This window comes from Anguilla rostrata, chromosome 9, assembly GCF_018555375.3.
Source record: "Anguilla rostrata isolate EN2019 chromosome 9, ASM1855537v3, whole genome shotgun sequence".
In the NCBI taxonomy this organism is placed as follows: domain Eukaryota; kingdom Metazoa; phylum Chordata; class Actinopteri; order Anguilliformes; family Anguillidae; genus Anguilla; species Anguilla rostrata.
The window spans coordinates 30,750,078-30,775,764 of NC_057941.1; the positions used below are offsets into that span (position 1 = coordinate 30,750,078).

The window sequence follows — 25,687 nt, forward strand, 5'->3', positions numbered from 1 at the left end:
TGTTATTTTTTCCAGGTTGAATTGTTTATTGACACAAAAAGGCTCACATTTCAAACATTAGTTTTATAGTGAACGAACGTTGTCAGTATAAATGCAAAAGTATGTACAAAGGATGTTTGGTCCTTTAGACAATGACAATGCTCCACGTGACATATCTGGTTTGCCTTTTATCTATGTGATGGATAAAAATTTTCACAGAAAAGCACAAGAAATAGGCACTTGGACACAAATTCTTGGCATGAAGAATTAAAACGCTAACGTCAAGTAAATGTTCAGATGCGACAGCAAATTATTAGGCGGTTTTTATCTAATAAGGTACAAAAAAAGCATGCAAGTACTCCACGCCAATGGCAATGCATGGTAGAGTGTCTCATCAGCCTTATCAGACGGCTCAGTTACAGTACAAATATAGCATTCGAGATGGGTTAGGCTGGACAACCTTTTTGGACAATAACAGTTATAAGGAGAACTGGAAAAATAAAGCGAAACTCAAATAGAACACTAAAAATTCAGAAATGTCTCCAGAATTGGTCTCTGACCTTTACTTATGGTCCATACTGCACAGGTAATGGGTTTTCCAGTAAAGTCTATTTCCATTGCCATTTTCCTACGTTTGTGACTATTCAAATGTTCCTAATGGTTACAGGCTGATAGTGCGTGACACGTGGCCACTGCACAGCTGGTCTACCGAGCCAAAGATGGTGAACTCTGGCTTGGCCGGATTTTTCTTCATGCTGTTGATTGCATGTCTGAGGGATGAGCTGTGGAAACTGAAATGCAGGAATAAGCCCAGATGTTTCTGAAGGCGAGCGCTGACATGCCGAGGCCTGGTAGTGCACACACGGCGTGGTGTGCGGGTCAACACCGCGTCTCAGGGTCCACGCTGCGTCCCAGACAGCAGAGACGGGCCACGGTTGGGCATTAGAACAGCGCCCTCTGGGCGGGTACATCGTCCAAAGAGCCTTCAGTGGAGTTGATATTCTGCACGACGCTAAACCAAAGTGATACTTACTCACCCACTCAAGGACCGTTTCTTTTCCTTTGCCTATTCTCTCTCTCTCTCTCTCTCTGTCTCTCTCTCTCTCTCTCTCATGTCGTGATGACGTCCGGCCGCTCCATTTTCTCCATACGGTTTCTCCCACTCATCTCTCTGCTTCCACTCTTCCTTGCCCCCTCCAGCTAAATCAGCACTCTTATCTTTATCTAATTTCTTCCCTCCTTCCCATTGTCATGCCAACCTCATTCTTCCCCAGAGCTCTTCCAGCACCACAACTTGAATTCTGTAATTTTTCTGCTCAGTCAGTCTCTTGCGCTGAACTTCTCCTGCCTCTCAGTCTGCCTTCTGCACTGCATGCACAGGCAAACATACACTCACACACGCAAACACATACACACATGAACACACTCTCACAAATTTACAGACACACATGCCAACAGACACACACACACACACACACGTGTGCGTGCACATGAACACAAACACACACGTTCCTCCTGTCTCTAGGCCGCAGCCTCCTGGGAACTGATGGACGCGGAGGACACGGAGCTGCTTCGATCCAGGGTCCCCCCGACGCCCCCTCGCGTGACCTTCCACTGCAGCACACAGGTGTCCTTGCCCCCCATGGAGATGAGATGGCTGTCGTTGTGAGTGAAGCGCACGTTGGTCACATGACTGCCGTGGCCCTCATACTTGTGGCTTGGGGCCTGGAAGAGAAAGAGAGGGCAGAGGATATTCAATCAGTCAATCAATCAATCAATCAATAAGTCAGCCAACCCACATGCAAACCAATGGCTGGACACAGAAGCAAATAGGTGACGTATTTAAAAAGGCTGGACACGGCACATGAGCGAGCAGGAACACGTGTGCCTACCTTGGGTTTTGGGCAAGGGTACTGGAACAGGTGCACTTTGCAGAAGTCGTCGGCCACCGCCACCACTCTTTCACTGTGCGAGCGACACAGGGCGTTGATGTCCGTGCCGTCTGAGCCCTCCAGCCACACCCCTGAAAGGGAAATATCTCTGTTTAATCTTCACTGGTAGTGAGCCAGTGGAAGAAACATACTGTGTGTATGTGTATGTGCATGTTTGTGTGTTTGACTGAGAGACAGAGAGAGAGAGAGAGAGAGAGAGAAAAGGTATGTGTGTGTGAGAGAGAAGACGTATATGAGTGTGTTTCTGTGGGAGAGAGAGATAAATTGTGTGTGAGTGTGTGTGTGTGTGCGTGTGTGTGCCCACATGTGAACAAGTGCCTGTGTGTGTGAGGGTGAAGGTATTACATGTACCTGTGTGTGAGAGAAAACAGGTGTGTGCGTTTATGTGTGTGATTGTGTGCGTGTGCACACAGTGTGGAAGACTCATTGTGGAAGTGTGCAGGAAGACACTCGGGCGTCTCTGCCTCTCACCCATCACGTGGAAGCCCAGCACGCAGGTGTATGACGCCCACTCCCGGTCTTTACTCTCGAAGCGATTCCGCAGCAGTTTACAACCACCGGCCACATCCCCTGCGCCATCAGAACATAACTGCGCATCAACTCTGTAACAGCTCTGAGCATCACCTCTGTAACAGCACAGAGCATCACCTCTGTAACAGCACTGAGCATCACCTCTGTAACAGCACTAATCATCAGCTCTGTAACAGCACTGAGCATCACCACGGTAACAGCACTGAGCATCACCTCTGTAACTGCACTGAGCATCACCTGTGTAACAGCACTGAGCATCACCATGGTAACAGCACTGAGCATCACCTCTGTCACAGCTCTGAGCATCACCACGGCAACAGCACTGAGCATCACCTCTGTAACTGCACTGAGCATCACCTGTATAACAGCACTGAGCATCACCATGGTAACAGCACAGAGCATCACCTATGTAACAGCACTGAGCATCACCTCTGTAACAGCACTGAGCATCACCTCTGTAACAGCACTGAGCATCCCCACGATAACAGCACTGAGCATCACCTCCATAACAGCACTGAGCATCACCTCTGTAATGTGATTGGGCATCAGCTCTGTAACACTCTGTATAACTTTTTAATGATAATAAATTTTTTTAAATGATATTGTTGAATACTTGATTATATTAGCTTTTTTTCCTTCCAAAATTGTGTCTTGGTGTCATGAAGGCACAGTACAGCCTTGTTTAGAATACCTATAATAACCATGCACATAAATGCACTCACAGTAGAGTATCTCATAGTCCCCAGAGTTGGACATGATGTATTTCCCGTCCTTAGACCAGTCCAAGTGCGTAATGAAGCTGGAGTGACCCTAAAGAGAGACATCAAGCACAGCAGACATCTACAGTCACCACAGTCCAAAGGCAAATACTAGCTATAAACATTTGATATTTGCTAACTGGTACGTGGTACTATCTAGAGTCCTGTAAAATACATTCAGTCAGGTATTTGCATCTGATTTGACCAAAATTGATTCTCACCTAAAATGGCTTAGTCTTAATTTAACTGAACCTAAAAACTGCCTGCCTGGCTGACAGTCAGATCATATTCTCACAAAGGCTTGTTTAGCTGAAGCTAATTGGTAGTCGACCTTTAATAATCTCTATCATGAATATTCTAAATGAATGAAAACAATTTTATCTGTATATAAAAAAGAGTGCCTCAGTTTTCCTTTTGCCATACGAAGAAATGAATGGCAGTATACTGATTCATGTGTCTGCTATCCCAGAATGCTCTGCTTACAGTGCACTTTCCGAAGCGCGCGTAGCGGCGTCCGTTCTCTGTGACATTGTAGATGTAGATGAAGTTGTCATGGGAACCCACCGCTAAGAAGCTTCCATCTGAGACAGGAAACGATGGTTAAGAAAGGCACCACAGTCTTTTAAGCCACAGATACTGACCAAACACTGACAAGACGTTCAGCTCTGTGTGTTTTTGTATGTTTCTTTTGAAAGGTGAACAGGCAGTCTGTGTACAAGTGTGCCTTCCTTTTACAGTTTCTCTTACTGCATTCTGACAGTGGGAAGGCATAGATGGTGACAGACAGAGAGGGGACCTGTCATTGCTGCAGCTCACAGCTTTCATGTTTGTTCTCTTGTTGTGAATAGTATTGCTGAAGACAGAACATCCATCACTAGCCCAGTGACACAAGACTGCATCAAACCCGCTCGCTACCAGCGGGTAACTGCGAGAGGCAGAATGTAGGGACGAAGAAACATCTGCTCAGAGCCATGACCACTCACCTGGGGAGTATCGCATGACGGACAGCTGCTCGTTCCCATCGGTATAATCCGAAACGACCTCTCTGGTCTGCAAGTCCAGGACCACCCACCTGTCAGGGGGCGGGGTCACACATAATAATGGGAGGGGAGCTCGGTTCTGACTCTACAATTCCTGTCTACACGTCTCACGACAAGATTTTACAGATCAAATCACTGATCTAGTCAGCAAACTTATGCACAGCAAAATCCACTAAAGAGTGAGTAGTCTTCATATAAAAAATACAACAGAAATCTGAAATTTGTTTGATTACAGTTGTTTAAATAAATGACAAGAAATGCTGTTCTCATGCTGTTCTCAGTGCTGTTCTCTAATGCCTGAGTGTGTGGAATCACAGGGGGGAAGACGGACAGCTCCTTACCTTCCTGTGTTGAGCCCCACAGAAACCACATTGCCGTTAGGACAGAAATCTGCACACAGCCCAGACTCCTACAGTACACACATAGATTAGATGGTTAGAACAGTGAGAGGGTGTACGTGTGTAAGTGCATGCATGTGTGTCTGCACGTGTGTGTGTGTGTGTGTGTGTGCGCGCATGTGTATGCGTGTGTGCGGGCACGTGTGCATATGTGCATGTGTTTTTTTTCCAATACAATCTCACCTCCAGTGTGGTGGTCCAGTCCAGTCGATGGTCCTCGGTGTTCCATAGGCACACCTGTCTGTCATGGCCACAGGTGAGAAAGATGTTCTGGGAGGGGTGTGTGGCCAGCCCCCACATCTCATCCATATGACCCTGCAGACAGACCTCTATGAACTCACCTCCACTGCACAGACACATTCACTGTACACAGATGCACCCCACTGCACACAGATGCACCCCCACTGCTCACAGATACACCCCCACTGCTCACAGATACACCCCCTCACAAACCCACTGCCACAGATCACCCACTGCCACAGACACCCCCACTGCTCACAGATACACCCCACTGCACACAGAAACCCCACTGCTCACAGATACACCCCACTGCACACAGATACACCCCACTGCCACAGATACACCCCCACTGCACACAGATACACCCCACTGCTCACAGATACACCCCCACTGCACACAGATACACCCCCACTGCACACAGATACACCCCCACTGCACACAGATACACCCCCACTGCTCACAGATACACCCCCACTGCACACAGATACACCCCACTGCCACAGAACACCCCCACTGCACACAGATACACCCCACTGCACACAGATACACCCCACTGCACACAGATACACCCCCACTGCACACAGATCACCCCCACTGCACAACAGATACACCCACCACTGCACACAGATACACCCCCACTGCACACAGATACACCCCCACTCCCACAGATACACCACTGCCACAGACACCCCCACTGCACACGATACACCCCCACTGCACACAGACACACCCCCACTGCTCACAGATACACCCCCACTGCTCACAGATACACCCCACTGCACACAGACACACCCCACTGCACACAGATACACCCCCACTGCACACTGATACACCCCCACTGCACACAGACACACCCCCACTACACACAGATGCACCCCCACTGCACACAGATACACCCCCACTGCACACAGACACACCACCACTGCTCACAGATACACCTCACTGCACACAGACACACCCCACTGCACACGGATACACCCCCACTGCACACAGACACACCCCCACTGCTCACAGATACACCTCACTGCACACAGACACACCCCACTGCACACGGATACACCCCACTGCACACAGACACACCCCACTGCTCACAGATACACCTCACTGCACACAGACACACCCCACTGCACACGGATACACCCCCACTGCACACAGACACACCCCACTGCACACAGATACACCCACTGACACAGACACACCCACTGCTCACAGATACACCCACTGCCACAGACACACCCCACTGCACACAGATACACCCCCACTGCTCACAGATTACCCCCACTGCACCAGCACACCCACTGCACACAGACACACCCCCACTGCACACAGATACACCCCCACTGCACACAGACGCACCCCCACTGCACACAGATACACCCCCACTGTACATAGATACACCCCCACTGCACACAGTATGTTCATTCATTCAATGTACCAGTATATCATGGAAAAAGTAACTCACTGAGATCACCTTTTACATTAACAGCAGTAATTAATGACCTCATTTAATTGCCCACCATTTGACCGTTCTGTCTTTAATTCACCTGAATGAGCTGTTTCCTCTGGGTTAGGATGGCAGTGATTTTTAACGAGGGGACAAAACAGCAGGGAGGTTATAATGAGTGGACGTGAACATTTCTGCCAATGATGTGAGCAAGTCTCTTCCCTGCGAACCAGGCTGCACGCGGAGCCAAAATGGTGGGTTGTTACATACCTGCACAATGGCCACAAAGCCATCTGAGAAGGTGCCCCTCAGAATTGCGTTCCGGGTCGTACCAACTAACAACTCCTCCCCGTCCACATCTGCAATGGTACGCACCGCACCAAACTGTTCTGGGATCTGAAAAGTTACAGCGTGATCTCTCAGTATTCAGACAACACTGAAATACTCCCAAGCATACATCCTCATACATATGCTTTCTTTTCCAAAAGCATATGCACAAGTAGCCACTTGGTACTGCACACAGATAGACTGAATATATTCTACAGCTTCTAATTTATCCATACACACAACAAAATAACTATAGATTGACATCTGCAACCAAAAACCATCAACTACGTTCTTGTTGTACAGAGACCAACAGTAAGTGGGACTCATTTGTCTGCAGGGGGACAAAAGAGCATTGAACAGTAGGTGTCCTCCAAAGTCCTAGTGCACCTCCTGCATGCACTTTTCACAAAGTTTCGAAGTGCAAACATTACACTAGAGAAACTGGATAACATGCTTTTTTTCACTGCACATGTAATCAATGACGGGGCGACTCCCCCCACGAAACGCCCCAGGCAGAGGTATGTGCCGCAGGCTGCTGTCACACGGAAAGAAAGTAACTGGTCAGGTCAGCTGACGCAAGCCACTGGTGAGTGACTGCATTCCTAGTGCATAATGCTAATCGCATGCAGAAAGTGCACTAGGACTCCCTCAAGGGCTTGATGTCCAATGCAACCCATTTAACCTGCACTGCCCACATGGTTATTCCAATATTAACAAACTCGTGGGAGCTATTAAGAGGGTTTTAAACCTAGTCCAAGCAGTAAGGTCCACTACAGGTGTTCTAAAGTTCTAAAAAACCCAATAATGGAGTAAGGTTCAGACTGACCAACAAAACTCCCACCTGAGCCACTTAAAATTAGATTAGATTGTTGGTAATTCCCAGAATCTCCATATCTATTCCATATTTGCGGAGCTGGAGATGAAGATCACACCAAATACTACTGCGCTGACAGATCTCAGGGAGTTATGCAATCAGGGTTCAGGGGTACAAGTCACATTATAACTTTTTCTGTGTGTAGGATACTTCCCACATATGCTTATATATCACAACACTATAAAGATATGCTACTAATAATAATGTAATACTACACTGTATGCTGCATGTGACACAGAGGGAACATTGCTTTCAATCATTTTTAAGTAGCAGCTGACATATCAGCACAAATTCCTGGGGAAGTGTAAGGTGGTAATTGTGTAACACCTGTAATTAAACAAGGCTCATCTGACCCACTGTGGGATGACTGAAATGCAGGTGAGAAAATCTCTTAGGAAAAAATGCTGACCGTAGCCATATAATACTCTCCAATGATGACGCTTGCTCCAAGGGGGGGGGGGGGGTTCAGCGCCGTTAACGCTGGTGCCACTTCAGGTGGCTTTGGAGGCCAATGCGTGAGCCACACACTCGTCCACAGGTGGGGCAAGGGAGCCCAGATGTTGGGGTAATGCTGGCAGCCCTCTGATGTCGTTGGGCACGTCTTTCGGTCCTCCTCTGTTGGATGGTGTAATGTAGTTGTTCAGTCACCCTGGCACAGGTGCCCTGCCATGCCGATCTATCGAGTGCCAGAGGTTCTATTTGGATGGGGTTTATGTTGCAGCGCTTCAGGAGGTCTTTGGTGTAGTCCTTATAGCACCTCTTTTGTCCACCAGCGGCCCGTTTTACAGTGCTGAGTTGCCCATAGAGTGCTTGGTGGGGTAGGCGGTGGCCAGGCATGCGGACAGTATGCCCTATCCAGCGAAGATGTTTTTTAGCCACTGCTGCTTCCATGCAGATGGAGTTGGTCATGGAAAGAATCTCAGTATAGGGGATTCGATCTTCCCAAGACAGGCCGAGGATCTTTTGAAGGCATCGGATGTGGAAGTCCTCCAAGTTTGTGATGTGCCGTCTGTATGGGGTCCACGTTTCTGCCCCATAGAGCAGAGTGGAGGCACATACCACATTATATATGGCAACCTTGGTGCTGACCTTCAGGTTTTTGTTTTCAAAAACCCTTCTGCGGAGGCGCCCAAAGGCTGATGAGGCTTTGTTGATGCGGCTGTTTATTTCAGTGTCAAGGGAGCAGTCTGAGGAAAGTGTGGAGCCAAGATAGGTGAACTGGCCCACTACTTTGAGTGGAACACCATTGATTTGGAAGCTGGGGGGTGAAGGAGGTTGGATAGTGAATTGTGCCATAACTTCAGTTTTTCGAATGTTAACCTGGAGACCAAAGGACTGGTATAGGCCAGAAATTGTGTTTAGGGCATGCTGCATGGACTCTGGGCTATGTGCCAAGACAGTGCAGTCATCTGCGTATTGAAGCTTACAGATTTGGTAGGTCTTTGTCTTTGTATAGGCCTGGAGCCGTTGGATGTTAAATAGACTTCCGTCAAGGTGGGTGATAGCCGAGAGGAGGAGATTGAACAAGACCGGTGCCAAGACACTTGCTTCACCCCAAGGTCGACCTTGAAGGACTCTGACTGGAGTCCTCCCATGAGGACTCTGGCTTGCATGCCATCATGCAGTTGCTGCAGGATGGAGAGAAACTTCGGTGGTAACCCAAGTTTGGAGAGCTGTTTCCAGAGCATCTCACGGTTTATGATAATAAAGGCTTTGCTGAGGTCGATGAAGGCTATGTACAGGTCTTTGCGCTGCTCTCTGCTCTTCTCAAGTAGCTGCTGTAAGACAAAGATCATGTCGGTAGTGGATCTAGACTTCCGGAAACCACTTTGTGTTTCTGGGAGAGCACTTTCCGAAATGTGTTCCACCAGTCTGTTGAGCATGATTTTTGCCAGCACTTTCCCTGCAGTGGAGAGGAGAGAGATTCCCAGGCTCTGTCCCCCTTCTGTTTGTAAATGACCACAATGTTAGCATCCTTCCAGTCCTGCAGGAGGATCTCGGACTTCCAGATGTTTGTGATCAGGAGGTGTAGGCGGCGTGTGAGGAGGTACCCCCCATGTTTGAAGAGCTCAGCCGGGATGCCATCAGGTCCTGCACTTCTGTTGTTCTTCAAGCCCTTGATGGCTTGGCGGGTTTCAAAGAACTGTGGCGGAGTGTCGAGATGCAGGATTAGTGGAAGATCTGGAAGTTTATTGAGGATGTGAAGATCAACAGGGTTAGTGTGGTTGAGGAGGGTCTCAAAGTGATCCGCCCAGCGGCCAATGATCTCATGACGGTCCTTGAGAAGAGTGTCCCCATCTGCTGATCAGACAGGGGCATTACTTTGCTTCCTGGAGCCATATAAGGCTTTGGTGGCGTCATAGAAGCCCTGGGTGTTATTGCCGTCTGCAAAGTTTTGGATTTCTTGTGCCTTCTGCACCCACCAGGTGTCTTCCATGATCTGGAGAGCATGCTGGGTCGCAGCTCTTGCCTCAGCAAAAGTGGCTTTCAGGGTGGAGGATCCAGGGTTGGACAGGAGAGCTTTGTGGGCTTCATGTTTTGTTTGCAGGAGTGATTGTATTTTGGCAGAGTTGTTATCAAACCAGTCCTGGTGACGTTTCCTTAGCAGACCAAGCGCTTCCGAGGCTGCACCGTGGATAGCTGTGTGCAGAGCTGACCAATCAGTGGATTCCTCCGGAACTTGATCAAGGTTCCTTGCAAGGAGCCGTCGGAGGTTGCCTGTGGTGGTGGGGTTGTTCAGTGCTGTGCAGTTGAGTTTTCTGTTTGGGGCTGTCCTTGGGCGGCAAGGTTGAATATCTATGAGGAGTTTGGATCTGACCATAAGATGATCAGTCCAACATTCAGCCCCGCGCATGACTCGGGTGATAAGAACATCCTGTCTGTCCTTTTGACGGACAATGATGTAATCCAGGAGGTGCCAGTGTTTTGAGCGGGGGTGTTGCCAGGTGGTTTTGAGCCTGTTCTTCATCTGGAAGGTGGTATTGGTAATGACCAGGCGATGTTCCGCACAGAGGGAGAGGAGCCGGAGCCCATTGCTGTTCATTTTCCCCACTCCATGCTGGCCAAGGACTTTACTCCATACAAGATGCTCTGTGCCCACTCTAGCATTGAAGTCTCCCATGAGTATGAGTTTGTCTGCCGGGGTTTTCTGGATGATGGAGTCAATGCTTCTGTAAAAGTCCTCTTTGATGTTATTCTCTGCGTCCAGGGTGATGCATAGGCGCTGATGAGGGTGGCAAAGCGGCCCTTTGTAAGGGGAATGTGCCATGTCATCAGCCTTTCGTTGATGCCAGTGGGGGATTCTGGGATGCGCTGCAGCAGATGGGTCTTCACAGCGAAGCCAACTCCGTGGAGGCGGCGTGTGCCTTCAGGGACCCCTTTCCAGAAGAAGGTGTACCCCGCAACAACTTCTGTCAGGGAGTCCTCTCCATGTAGCCTGGTCTCGCTGAGTGCTGCGATGTCAATGTTATACTTTGCAAGCTCAAGGGCCACAAGTGCTGTTCTATGGTGGGGCCTGTCAGGTGTTTCAGCCATATCCAGGAGCGTGCGGACATGTTGGGGGAGCAGACCATTTTTGGACCACCTTTTTTAGGTCCTTCCCCGCCAGGGGTGAGCAGTGTGGGGCTGCTCAGACGCAATGGAAGCTGCTGAGGAGACACGCTGCTCTATCCCGCAATCTCAGCGACCATCACTCCATTTCCGCCTGTGTGCATGGTTTGGCTAGGCACTCCCAGCCATATCCTTGGCCTGTACCTGCCGCTATTCCATATCGCCACAGGGCTTTGGGGTGGAGGGGGGGGTGGGGCAAGGGGCTTGCGCAGGGAAAGGATTAAGGTGAGGGTGCGGGTGCGTAGTCCTCACTCCCACCATCTTCACTCCGCCAGGCATACTTCCGGTGGCATGTGGAGCTCATGACGACCTTCGTCTGGCTGGAGCTGCAGGGGACTGCCGGTGGTCCGGTCTGTAGGACTCCGCCTGTGACTATCCCCAACTGCAGATCTGAGCTCAGGGTTTACTCCCCTAGCCATTGTACCACCCAATGGTTTACCCACGTGGCAGTGAGACAGTGGTTGGCGTAACACCTCTAGGGACCACTGCAGCTCCGAGATCCCCTACTGATTCAGCCTGGGGTCGTGAAATCCAAGTTACCATGGGCTGCCACGAGGAGGCATAGTAAGAGTCTTGGTGAGGGAGAGGCTATGTACTGACCACAGAAGACTTACACACTGCTTCTTGGACCCCGGCAGGGGTGGCCAGCGGCAGAAGCTGTAGGAGGGAGATTGCAGGCATCCCAACATGCAATGGCTCGCTTAGCAGACTGCACTAGACGCATCACAACACCCTGCTGGCAGTACAGTCGGCCAACCCACCATAATACATACGTGTGCACACACTCGTACACATGTCCACATACAAACACACACAGAAATATACTCGCACACATACACACAAACACACAAGCGCCGACCGTACCTCACACTCTCTCTCTGGTGCCAGGTCCACGCTCCAGCGGATGACCCTGCGGTCTTTTCCCCCTCCGCTGAGAATACCGCCGCCCTGGAGGACACACAGCGTAAAGACACTGCCCTCGTGCGCCCGAGTCTGCCGCATGATCTGGTAGGTTTCTGCAAGGGTGGAGAGGGAGAAGGAGAGAGGGAGAGGGGGAGAGGGAGGGAGGAAGCGAGAAAAAGAGGAGGCAAAACTCTGTTCAAGAGCCTCTTGTAGACCGAGACAGTTTCAGATTGCAGTCATAGATTGTGTAACAGTCAGCACTTAAAAATGAGCAATCTGAGTTCACTCTTCATGTATAAAAGCAAAAATATATCAGCAGTGGATTCTAGAATAACAAAGGCCACACAGCTGAGAAAAACTGCAGAGTGAATTCTGGGAACAAATCCCATGATGCAACTGCACATATATAAGCGAGGAAAATAAGAGCTTTGATTATTACAGTGCTACCCTACCCTAGCAGAGCATGATGAACCAGAAACAGGACCCTCTACCTTTAGCTCCTTTTCCCAAAGTTTTCACATCAGCAGCCGATTTCCCCCAGGTCAGGATGTTCCCCTCTGAATCTCCGGTCAGGACATCGCCTGTCCCGCTGAACACGAAGCACTGGATAAATTTGGGCTTCTTGTATTTCTGGGGGGGGGGGGGGTACAAGTGCAAATTCATCACCTTTATTATCATTCTGCCTTGACAATAATTACAAAATGATTTACAAGTAATCTCATTACATCATTTTCCTGGTCCAGTGCAAAACCACAGAACTCTCCTATCATACAACAAACAAGCTGCCCTTTAAGGTGGATTTTCGCTCCTGATATGCATTTTACAGCACTGAATGAAAGTGAAACTAGTGGCTAGGCACACGGCTAGACCCCCGACCCCCCCGAAACTCACGCCGAAGATGCCCTGCTTCTTGCTCAATGCGCCCCCGCTCAGGGTCCAGAAGTACACGTGGGATTTTCCGGAGGTGATGATGTTGTTGCTGTCGTTGGGGTTGAACTCCACAGCAAACACGGCCTCATTGGTGCTCTGGCCAACCAATCAAAACAAAAGATCACGCATGAGCCCAATAAAAACAAACAAAAGACACAGGCAGTTATGCCTTGTATACATATACACACTGTAAAAACAGATGTACAAAAAGCATATACAAAAGCCCTTTAAAAACACATTTAGCACATTGCACTTACACTCACACAGCTACCCTGCATACATCTCACCACTAGCTGCTTGCACACTACAGTACAGTACACTACTATATAAATAAACAACAATGTGCAGGGTGGGTAAACTATGGTTATTTTCTCTAAGAGCAGCGGTTTGTCTTCACACATTAATTTTGCAGGGAGATCTTTAAATCACAGCCCCACAAATGTTTCGGAATCGCTGCACAGATCAGCCTAAAAAGGGAAAACCATCACATGTTTGAACAGATAGGCATTCACACATGCATGTGGACACAAATCACAGACAAGAACACAAAGCCACACGGACCACAACGCACAAACATACTGACAATTAACACAATCAATCACAAAGAACCTCACACTGTGATGCATTTCACACACTGGTCAGTGTCACCACTGGTATTGTTCTATGGTGCTATAGTTCTACAGAACTGTAGAGCAACAGAATTGTTCTATGGTGCTGTAGTTCAATATAATTATTAAACCCTGGGATTGTGCTATGGTGCTATATAGTTCTACAGAACTGTAGAACACCGGGACTGTTCTATTGTGCTATACCGCAAGCTGACACTGTGACACTGACACTGGGTGCCGTCTCTGAAGATGGCCATGTCAATAAAACCTTAAGGTTTGTAATTATGTGTGTGGGTGTGACAGAACAGAGCCCTTGTGCTTATTAAACACAACATCTGTGTGGTAGTGCATGACCTCCCTCCTAGCAATTGCTGTCATTCCCAGAATGCACTGCAGTTGCAGAGGATGCCTCGGATTCTACAAAAGGGTCTGGACTGCTGCAAGCCTTCAGGAAGTTTATGCAAAAGCCATTCAGAAACTTGAGAGCAAAGCGCTACAAAACACTGAAAATTTGTTTCTGAGAAAAATATTACATCATCCTCCCACCCCCACCCCCTAGCCCCCCTCAGGCACACACCAGCACACAAATACTCTGCCTAAATATTTACACAGTTGCCATGAAAACGCTGCATAAATCGCTCTCAGGGAAGTTGAGAATTTTTGGGAGCCAGGCCTGACGGCAACGGGGGTGTGTCACACGCTTCTTCCTTTATTTCATTCGCGTTTCTCACATCCAGATTGACAGGGGCCTCCTACACTTAATGCAAAACTGATGTTCTGCAAAGTGCTGATTTTTTCGGTCCCACCGGCTGCAGTTACGCCACACTGAGGGCAATGAGTAGGGCCGACCACAGTAATAAGGTCTGTCGAATGCTGGGAGAAGAGACAATCTCGCTTTTAAAAGGGGAAAATTAAATCCCAGCACTGAAGCTTCCAGTTCACTGGATCCAGTTTATTTGAGTGCTTGTCCACCAGAGCCATCTGGATCATATTTCTATATATCTTTTCCCTTTTACTCCACCGTGTGTCCCTGGTGGAAATTCCAGCTTGATTTCAACCATGGATTGAAGCTGGTCCAGCTGGTTTGATGCTGGTTCAGAGACGGTCAAGCTGGCAACAACACGGTTGTAGATGGCAACCATGCTGGCAAGGCCACGTCCAGCTGGTGGGCCAGCCTGATACAGACAACAGACTGTCACCAAATTCCAGATGACATCCAGCTGGAGCAGAAGCTGCTTCCAGCGAGATTCCATCTTAGACTGGGAACTGGAATTTCCAGCAGGGATTAGTTGAGATTCAGTGCTGATGTGTGGTGACCACACACCACTCTGCAGGACAGGAACTACAGAGTGATATACAGAGAGATATAGTGAGACGCTTTTTTTATCCAGAATCGCAGTGCAGATACCTTAATCTCTGCATGTTTAGTCCCCTTGGCACAGTCCCACACAGACATCATGTGTTCGTTAGAGTCGTCTATCACACACAGGAACGCTCCAGAGTCCTGGTGTTGGGAGAGAGGGAGAGGCGGAGAGAGAAACAGACAGGGAAGAAAGAGTAAGGGACAGAAATAGAGGGAAAGAGGGAGAAAGTGGGTAAAAACAAATTTGAGAATGTGCATGTTTGAGAGACAGGGAGACAGTGAGAGAAAAGCATCTGCAAATTAAATTTCAAAATGTAGCAAAAAGCAAAAAAAAAAACATTTGCTATAGGAAAACAAAGAGTTTATTGGCACATTTTAAATGCGTGACATACCTTGGGCTTGATTTTTAAGAGATACATTTTTAAAAAAATATCTACTATATAATTATGCGGAGGGTCAGTGTTGAGGTGTGGGTGGGATGGTTTGGGGTGGGGACCTAGTGCAGATGCTGAGGCTATAGGGACTCAGTTTGGGGAGGGGGGGGGGCAGGGACTCACCGCGTGTGAGAAGGCCACAGAGCCCACCCCTCTCTCGAAGCTGCCCAGCCCAATCTGCTGCAGGGTCACCAGGGTGCAGGAGTCCCAAATATGTACAAAAGCCTGCAAAGCCTGAAACAAATGCGCACGCACACACACACACACAGACACATGCGCACATACACACACACATACACAATACACACACACACACATACAACACAACACACACACACACGTACACACAAAACTTTATGGAGTAATGTTGTTATAACAGGTAAAGGTAACACTTTAATATGCATTTTTGTGGTGAGCTGGCTGAGCGGGTACACTATCCAGGTTGCAGTGCTGAATCAGCCCAGGGTTTAAGGTGTTCACTACCCACAGAAAGAAGGTAAGACCAGGACCCACACACTGAGAGAGAGCAAGTTCACTAAACAAACACACACACGCAAATCTTCACTGTTTCCCCTCATGGGTTTCAGGCGCAAATACCAAAATACAACGACAAAGACAAAACAAAGCAAACACAAGAAAGCTTTTCAGCTCTCCACTTCTCAGCTGAACAGCTTCACAGCTCGGTCCTCTTGTACTTCGTTATCTCACCTGCACTCTCAGAGGCACTCTCTCAACAGAATTTTATATCTGCCAGTAATTAAGCGTTTCAGCAGCCACTCCAGACACTGCCAGGTTTATGTGTACTTCACCTGTGAGGATGTGAAGAGCACAGACCCAGGGCACCCTGGAGTGCCTGGAGCAGCAGTGCAGTGAAACGGCTCCGGGCCCTTACCCACCTTGCCATCTTTGTCCACTCCGGCCGACTGTCCCGATGCCACACGCACCCTGTCTGGGTGAATGGCCAAGCTGGAGGGGCAAACAGAGAGAGACAGAGACAGAGGAGTTAGATACACACACGTTTGCATGCACGAACACACATACACACACGTATATGTATGCACACACAGAAAATCACATACACATACACAGAAACACACCCATACACACACAAACACACATACACGCACAGAAAATCACATACGCATCACTATTACTCCAACATCGTTGATTTTCTTAGTAGACACCACATCTTTAATTGCATAGGTTATATTTTGGAGCATTGTGGACTTATAATACCAGATGTTTGCAGAACCAGTTCAGGCAAAGTAATGTAAGCAAGGGAACAACAGCAGAGTCCGTGTCAAGGATTCATACCTGCATATGTTTGGTTCAAATCCTGGCTCCTAAAACACAATACACCACCCCTATACTTCAAGCCACTGGTTTTCACTCGGTCCTGGAGGATCCCTGAGTATGCTAGTTTTCATTCCAACCACAATTGCAATCCCAAAATTTTAACGAGCTGTTCATTCTTCTTTATGACACTTTTCATGGTTTGAGGGATTATTTACCCTCTTAAGCCACATTAAATCAGAAATAGCCATGCATGCCAGGAAGAGTCCCATATTCACACTGTGCTATATTACATTACATAAATAGGGGTAAAAAATAAAAATTAACTGACAAAATGAAAATTAAAGAGGCGAATCAATAGGCTCCAAAATTGTTTTGCAAATGATAACAAGCCAAACCTGCATTGCATTAACACAAAATTCTTGGGTTGTAATTGTAGTTGTAATCATAGAATGAAAACCAGCATATAGAGGGGTCCCCCAGGACTGAGTTTGAAAACCCCTGCTTTAGCCCCACAGGACCAGCACGTTAACACCGTCCGTGCTGGGGAGTGGACGCGCGGTGTACTGACCAGCGCACACAGTCGGTGTGCTTGAGGTAGTGACGCTGTGTGCGCTTGTTGATGTCGTACAGGACCACCACGCAGGCGATGAAGAACACCGCCTCCCCCGTGGGCAGCAGGTACAGGTTGGCCCGGCAGTCCCGTCCCCGGTAACCATAGCTATGCAGAAGAGTCAAGGCGACAGCATTCGCTTGTTGTTTCGCTGAAGTAAGGGATCCTTTCATCGAGACTTCTTCCAAAATGAAAGTATGTTCTTCTTTTTATACGACGGATGTGCTTCATGTTTTAAATATCTAATCTTCCAAGAAACAAAAAATATCGATAAGAAATAGATTTTTCCTGCTCAGTCTCTGGTATGAGGGAGACTTTTCAGTCCAGAGAAAGGTATCAGATAAACATGTCAGAGAGCTGAGTTACCACAGTTCTTACTCCCGGTAAATAAAACAACCACAAAAAATTCCAGACTCAAACAAAGTGTAAGAATGATCTGAACCTGACTGTCTGAGTCATTGTGCTTCTAAACACAAGATTCCTAAAACATTCACATGCACGCACACAAACATACACACACACAAACACACACACACACAAACACACATGAATACGTACACACCCGCGCACACGCACAAGTACATGCACACACACACACACAAACACACACACACACAAACATGCCCACACATGCACACACTCACACATACACACGCACGCACACACACGAACAAACACACACGCACACGCAAGGCGTGTGTGTTAGTGGGCGTTGGAATCAGGTGATGTTTTGCCAAAGGAAGAGGGTGTTGAGTTAAACGAGACTCTGGTCGAAAAGCACCACATTTCCTCTCTGAATAAATAAACAGCCTGAGAGCGAGCACACAGCCCAAAGCAACTGCACTCCTGCACACAAGTCCTCTTTCACTAAAAACCACGTCACTGAGAAACACACTAATTCTGCTTAAAATGAGAGAAAACGGGCCTCGCTGCAAGTACCCTTTCACTATGTTCAGCGACAATCTTCTGCATGTCTTCACCTGCCCCCCCCCCCCTCCCTTCACCCAGTTTATACAATTGAGTCCAAAAGCTCATCAAGACTCACAAAATAAACCACTTTGATCACAGCAGTCTGCATTTATATATTTTTTTCATCTCCCATTATGAGGAATAATAAACTTTGCCAGCGGTCATCCAGATGAATAATAAATACATAAAGAATGTTTTCTTCAGCAGCATGATCAAAAATGATCACAAAATGACCACAGATATTGTTAGATGAAAAGACAGTAGACAGACTCAGAACACAAACAAATCTAAGAATTTATATAAATCCATAATTTCTCAGAATTTACATTAATTCCGAAATTTGTATTTTAGTTTTTTTTAAAATAACACTCCGGGTTTTGAGTTCCAGTCTTTCCTTCTGAGCCAGTGAATTCACCCACACACCCACACCCCAATAGTATCAGATGACAGTTATACACTCTCCTCCACCCCTCCTAAAAGAACATTCAACTTCAAGAAAACTTCAACAACCTGGTTCCTAAAAACAGCTTTTTAGCTGCGACCACAACACTATAGCTTTGTCTGTCGGTTGGTCGGTTGGTCCACAAAAGTGTCTCACCCCGTAGTGGTCACAGTTTTCGCCCCAGGAGGCTGAAATTTGGCATGGAGGTTGGTCATGACCGGAAGGTACAGCTGAGTAGCCGATTGACCAAGAGGGGGCGTGGTGATGGGCGTGGCCTATCACAAAAATGTGCATAACTCTCAACTGGATTCACAGATTTGCACAAGATTTTGTGGAAAGGTTGGTCATGAGCCAAAGAAGAGGTCACGTGTTTGTGTGAGGGCGTGTGCGTGGATGCATGCACACATGGATGCATGCGCGTGTGCGGTCTCAGCTATTGCGGATTCACGCTTGTTTTATGGCTGAAGCTAACCAGAGCAGGGCTTGGTCACAACTGTAATGACAGGGTAAAACCATGTTTCTGCTTGCAATGGTGTCGGTGGGCCAACAGAGGGCAGTTTTCCCTCCAGACCGAGCAAAAAACCAAACTGTGCTGAAGATCACGCTTTCTTGCAGATGACTCAGTGATAATCCCATGGCTCTAATGAAATGAGGAAACTGACAGCATGTGATCTTGTCCTCATCTGAAGTTCCCTTGTTTGATTAACTCAACAAAAATTTCCTCCCTTTCCACATCAGTCAGTGTGTATGGTGAGTGTTCTGCCACAGAAATGGCAACTGCACCTCTCCCTTGTGGAGGCTGGCTATACACTGGTGGTGGCTAAGGTGAAAATCCCCTCCCTAACTCCCACTGTATATGAATTTGGGATACGCTGAAATAAACTGGATAACATCTCTATAAATCATGTGTGCAAATCAGATGCATATATGTGGCTTTTGTGGGGGGGGGGGTCAGGTGAGGGGGAGGGGCATAAAAGGATACACCCAATCAAGCTCCAGCTTTTCAGATGGCAGTTCCATCTTTAGGTCCTCATAGTTCTGGATGTTGGAGGGGATATACATGGTGATTGGCCGGCCTCGAATGAACATCTTTATGGAATGGCCTGTGGAGCCAATGGAAAGCAGTGTTATACGGACATCCCCTCCTGACGTCTTGCCCTAGCATATCCACTCCTGCCAATCCACTCACTGCAAGAAAGCGAAGTATGTGACCAATAGGATTACATTTGAGCAGGGCTGGAAAGATATATCTGAATATATATAGAAAGTATTTGTGAGATAATTTGGGCCAATATTTACATCAGTCCTATTTTTTCTATGTTTTGTTTGTCTTTTCTGGCTGCCCCTTAAAGCACCGACTGTCACACTAGTGTGTCCACAGACAGAATAAACAGTACTGCTTTCCCACAGAAACGAAGGTGGGATCAGAAGTATGCATGCAGTTCATAACAACACCGGAAATCAGAAAACAAAGAGCTCACCCTGTCCATAAGTTCCTCTCCTGGAACCTGTAGATCCTGTGAACAAAACACAAAAGAATTACTCACAACCAAAGTATTTCAATTCCCTAAAGTAGGAATCTCCCACATTTTAATCATGGTAGGTATTCAAGAGTATCCTTTGTTATTGTATAATATCATTTCCGCCTTCAAATTAGCATAGCTGAAACATACATTAAGCCTCATGGTTCTCAATAAAATCACAGTGCTTTTATTTTAATTTGCACAATTTTTCTTCTCCTCAGTTTCAATTTGCTGTATAATTAAACTGCTTTGCATGCATGTTCCGTTGTTAAGGCTCTGCACTCATTTTCTATAATGTGTTCTTGGCATTTCCTATGTCGATGCCAGTAAATTTGATTGATTGGTTAACTGGGCTGACGGTGCGGCAGAGCAGCTTGATCCAGGACGATGAGTCAATTGATGAGATGTCACTAATCCTCCCTCTACTCAGGCCAGGACTCGACTGGCCAGGGCTGCGGTGAGTGAATGGAAATGAATGAAATGAAGTGTGAAATTACCTCTGACTGAATATGTGAGGGGGCTGAGGGTGTCAAACAGATCAAAATATGCCTCGGTTTAACATCTTTCAAACAGCTGCTACCCCACCCACGAGGTAAAATGTGTGCAAATTAATACTTCAGGGGTGAAAAAAAGCCAGATCCGTCTTCTGAAAGCCTGAGAGTCTTGCCCGTGACTACGCTCAGGCAATGCGAAAAACACAAACGGGCGAGAACGCAGGGGGTTTGGAAGCAGTCGGACTGGCAGCCGCTGGGCACGGGGGAGAAATGCCGAGACAGACGGGCACATTATCCTCGGGACAAAAGGAGCATTCAGCCTGGGGTCTCTCCACATGGCGGGACAATGACACGGCTCACGCAGCGATGAGCTCACCGGCAGGGAATGAGCCGCGGGAGCCAGCAGCGGAGAAGCGCTGGCTTTGGGAAGGCGAGGGGCGGCCAGGCCCTCTCAAAAAACAGAGCCATCCGTCAACGGGACGCAGCCACCGGAGAGAGCGGGGGCTGCGGCGAGCGGAACCGCGCCGTTAAACAGCGCAGTTATGCGGTCTCATAAAACGGCCCATCGCTTCGCACCGCGGCGAGGGCCGCGTGAACGCTCCGTCAGCGCTCGCGTTTCGCAACAAAATCGTCCTCAAAAAAAGAGTGCTTCAGCTATCAAACCTGGGGACTGAAAAGCTCGTCGCTGCTTTTAATGGATTTTCCAGGAGTTCAAATCTGAAATGTGCTAGCCGTTTCTCATGTCACTCCAAAGAAATATCACACTTAAAATGAACGCCAACAAAAGGCACGGCATATTAAAATAGCAAAAGCGTAGCGCGATGGTTAGGGAAATGGGCTTGCAAGCACAACATTGTAAGCCTGATTCACACATGGGGCACTTAAACAAGGTACTTAACCTGAATTGCTTCTTCAAATAACCAGCTCTATGAATGGATTATATGTGCAAAGAATGTAAGCTGTATAAATAGTGTTTTAATAAAGTCAGTGTCACTGACTTCATTAAAACAAAAGTCACTCTGGGTAGAAGTGTCACAAAAAAAAAACTTTCACTGGCAAAACATGTATCAGAGAACTTGTATCTGGTGGTGGACACATTCTCCTCACAGATAAATATTTATTCAGCTCATGCACACACTTGCAAGCACTCCACTCAAAAGATACAGAGATAAAGTTGCCCTCAAATAAAGAGGAAGAAAGCCGGCCAAGCTTTTGCTGACTGGACAGCAGGTAGTTTGCTATTCTGAACCTCCTAATCTATCTGAACCGACAGGCGTGCTAGCAAACCGCAACCTTTACAAACAGAGAAGGCAGGGCACATTACCTGGGCTGGAGATTAGGTCCTTGGCTCGGCTGTGGAAACATTAAATCACAGCCATTAACACAAGTACAACACGTGAGCAGGGAAGAAAGCTTTCTTTGATTTCACTGACTGGGCAAGGCGCAGGCCAAAGCCCAGATTGTCACAATTCTCTCTTTAAACAGTTTGTGAATGGATGCCAATTATGTCAAAAATGAGTTGTGTTATTCTTCAAAGCAAAACATCTGCTTTGAAGGCATATATTACAACTGGGCCAGGATTAATCAACACAAAACATTTTTAGAGACTCCTGAATTAATGCAGTGCAACTGCAAAAGCAAAAGAGAGAGCAGTATGAGGAGCAGTAAGAGGTGAGCAGTATGGAGGTGACAATGCAGAGCAGCAGTAGGTAGGTGGCAGTATGGTAGAGGATGAGCAGCGGTAGAGTGGCAGAGGTAGAGGTGAGCAGTAGATGAGGTGAGCAGTATGGGGAGGGTGAGCAGTATGGCAGAGCAGCAGTAGGGTAGAGGGTGGGCAGTATGGTAGAGGATGAGCAGCAGGGTAGAGGGTGGGCAGTATGGTAGAGGGTGAGCAGTAGAGTAGAGAGTGAGCAGTATGGTAGAGGGGGAGCAGTAGGGTAGAGGGTGAGCAGCAGGGTAGAGAGTGAGTAGTATGTTAGAGGGTGAGCAGTATGGGGGTGGTTGAGCAGTATGGGTGAGCAGTATGGGAGCGGGTGATCTTACTTCTCCAGGCTGGTGGAGCGGGTGAGCAGGTTGGCAGAGGATGCTGCCTTTCTTCCCAGCTTTTGTTTCAGAGGCTTGTCCTGGGCGTCTTTCAACAGCTTATCACAGGAGTTGGTCCTCCTGACCCTGACCACAGGAGAATCACATTATTAGCACACACACATACACACCTCACATCATATCACACACATCATGCACAACCCATACCTTACATCACACACATACACGCATACTGTACACACATACACACAGACAAACACACACCTCACATCATCACATACCCACACACACATAGACCCACACGCACGTACGCACACAAACACACACTTCACATCATATAACACTCATGCACATCCCATACCTCACATCATACACACAAACCTCACATTATATCATACACAGACAAACACAAACACACATACACATACTCACCTTATATCATATCTCACACATATACACACACATACACCTCACATCACATACACACCTCATATCACACACACACACACACCTCACACACATACACACAATGTGCCTGCACAGCACTCACACATATACCCACATACACACAATATAACACAATAATTCTGTACAAATATAATCAAAGGAATGATTAGTGTAGGTTCAACATGCAGAGCAGGACATTCCACGTTCCAAAGAGCAGAAGAGCGGAACCCTCTTCAGCAAAAGGAACAGTCAGATTAGATCACCAACCCGCCGAGGCAGCAGAGATTCAGAGGCACGTGATTGGTGCAGGTTAGTGAAGATTAAAGGACATGATTTCACGGTTATTCTCGGAGTTCAGAATCAAACCGAAGACTTAAAGAGAGAAGGACTCAGTGCTGAATTCACCAAAGTAGATGTTAATAGTTCCATGCATGATGAAGGCCATGTGAACACCACAGCAGTCTGGACCGGAAGTTAGAGCCCTGGGCCTCGTAGTGACGTAGCTTGATTTCGCAATAGCATCCATCTCTCACCACTCATTCCAGTGATAACAGCTTGGTTGGGGTGAGTTTCGATCACAGCGATGCTTTATGGAGCAGGACATCCGTAGGCGTATGATTTGTAGTATGTCAAAGGGCTTTTTTCTTGCCAGGGAATGGGCATGTTGACATGGCACACAGTTAAAAAAACATAAAGTCAATCAGCAATGGCTGTGCTTAAAATAACAGCCCAAAGCTAAACGTTCCAATCCATTCAGCTTTTCTAAACTGAGTTCTCGTAATCTCACCCAGGTATCTGCCTTTCCTAATTCTCTCCTTGGCATTTATATCATTCTAAGCGATGACACCCAAAGCAGTCATCTCTACATAAACAGAGTAAAAATGTCACGCTCTGTTTTACTGAAGCGAGTGATGTGTGGTTATTGCACACAGCGGAGGCTGGAACGTCAAAGCGGCACCACCCACGTATTACACAGCACAGAACACGCCTCAGGTGCAGCCACGCACGTAAGGGAGGACAGCCCCGCCTTCTCCGCATGCACTTGCTGCGATGTCATCAGGAGAGGAGAGAGGGAGGTGACCCAGACCTTGTAATCACACAAGGATGGGGCTCACAGGGGAGGGGGTTACTAGAGGTGACGGAGGAGGAAGAGGGGGTAGGAGAAAGCCAGAAAAATGTGGTAGAGAAGGGGACAGTTGGGAGACAGAGGAAGAGCGGTAGAGGGGACGGAGGTGCTTTATAAATCACAGGAGGCGCAGCTGAGCAGGTAGAGGAGGTGTGGTAGCTGGTAGAGGAGGTTCAGTAGGCGGTAGATGAGGTGCTTTTGAGGGGATAGAGGAGGTGCAGCAAGAGGGATGGAACATTCGGTAGGACGCACAGTAGGGTCTTCTCCCCTTCCAGGATGGAGGAGAGGGCGTGGCTGCGGGGGCTGGGGGAGGCGGAGCCAGCGGCTCCGGGCGTCGGGGATGGCCCCGCCCTGGCCTCGCTCTGCACTTCGGGGGAGTCCCTCCCGGGCTGGGGCGAGCTCTCCTGGTGGGACGCGGCCCTCGACAGCACCTTGACGCAGCTGGGCTGGATGGGCTCTTCCACCAGAGCGGTGAAGCTGGGCTCCCCCTCCGCCCCCTCCTCTCCCTCCTGCACCCCTCCGAGCTTCTCGGGGGCCTCCTCCTGAGCCGGGGCGTCCACGTGGAGCGCGTCCTCCAGCGACAGGCTCAGCATCGCCCGGGTCTGGGCCAGCGGCACCTTCTCCTTCCCCAGCGGCTGAGCGGCCGGGGCCCACTCCGTCTGGGTGGCCCTGCTCTGAGTGCAACTTCCCCCCTTCTGACTGAGAGGCCCAGACGGGGTCCCCTCGCCCCTCGTAAGCCCGTCCTCACCAGGAGGGGCCACTTGGCTAGAGGGAGCGTACGGCGGGGGGGGGAGTGGAGAGCAACGGGGACATAGCGAGAGAAGAAAAAGAAATCTTGAGGCACAAGGCAAAGTTTCAGAGAATCACCACCTGGTTTCTCCCTTTCTGATGAGAGCTCAACATTACCTCCTCCTGCCGCTCGCTGTTCCCAAACCTGCTCCAGTTTAAGGACTCGAGCCCTTGAAAGAGCACAGTCCCCACGGTGTGGAGGCTATGCATCCCTGACCTTGCGTTTAGTCAGGCCTGCCTCATTCAGTGAGGTGTATGTACATCTGTATGTACGTATGTACAAGATAAATACGTGCCAACCACCAATAACTGTATGGAAGGATCACTGCTTCAAAACATCGCTGCCTGCTTGTACATTATAAATAGAGAACCGCCTAAAGCTCACCAACTGATTGGACAGATCACCCACTGCTTTTCAAAGCTTGGTCTCTGTACGTAAATTATCTCTGTTCGGAGCACGATTGGCGTCAGTCATGCTGTCGGATCTTATTCAAGGCAAGCAAGGTGAGGCTTTTGAATCCTTGGTGTGCGGTCACTGGAAAGTTTCAGCCGGTGAGC

The 25,687-nt window shown here is 48.2% G+C and overlaps 1 protein-coding gene across 4 annotated transcripts in view; it reads right to left on the minus strand.

Annotated features, from left to right (window-relative positions):
* Positions 1-2: 2 nt before the first annotated feature.
* eml3 (EMAP like 3) overlaps positions 3-25,687 on the minus strand; it is a 43,405-nt gene continuing 17,720 nt past the window's right edge. Inside the window, exons 4-24 of one of the 4 annotated variants that reach the window (XM_064351713.1) lie at positions 24,593-25,105; positions 22,768-22,893; positions 22,049-22,077; positions 20,189-20,224; positions 19,690-19,810; positions 17,255-17,404; positions 16,287-16,356; positions 15,514-15,615; positions 15,002-15,097; positions 12,947-13,081; positions 12,547-12,685; positions 12,017-12,168; positions 6,613-6,738; positions 4,842-4,973; positions 4,602-4,669; positions 4,204-4,292; positions 3,704-3,801; positions 3,185-3,272; positions 2,403-2,501; positions 1,872-2,002; positions 3-1,704 (exon numbers count right to left, since the gene is read on the minus strand). In XM_064351713.1, the coding sequence (XP_064207783.1) occupies positions 1,501-1,704; positions 1,872-2,002; positions 2,403-2,501; positions 3,185-3,272; positions 3,704-3,801; positions 4,204-4,292; positions 4,602-4,669; positions 4,842-4,973; positions 6,613-6,738; positions 12,017-12,168; positions 12,547-12,685; positions 12,947-13,081; positions 15,002-15,097; positions 15,514-15,615; positions 16,287-16,356; positions 17,255-17,404; positions 19,690-19,810; positions 20,189-20,224; positions 22,049-22,077; positions 22,768-22,893; positions 24,593-25,105 (2,704 nt within the window). In that variant the 3' untranslated portion in view covers positions 3-1,500. The other 3 variants (XM_064351712.1, XM_064351715.1, XM_064351714.1) reach the window with 3 other exon arrangements.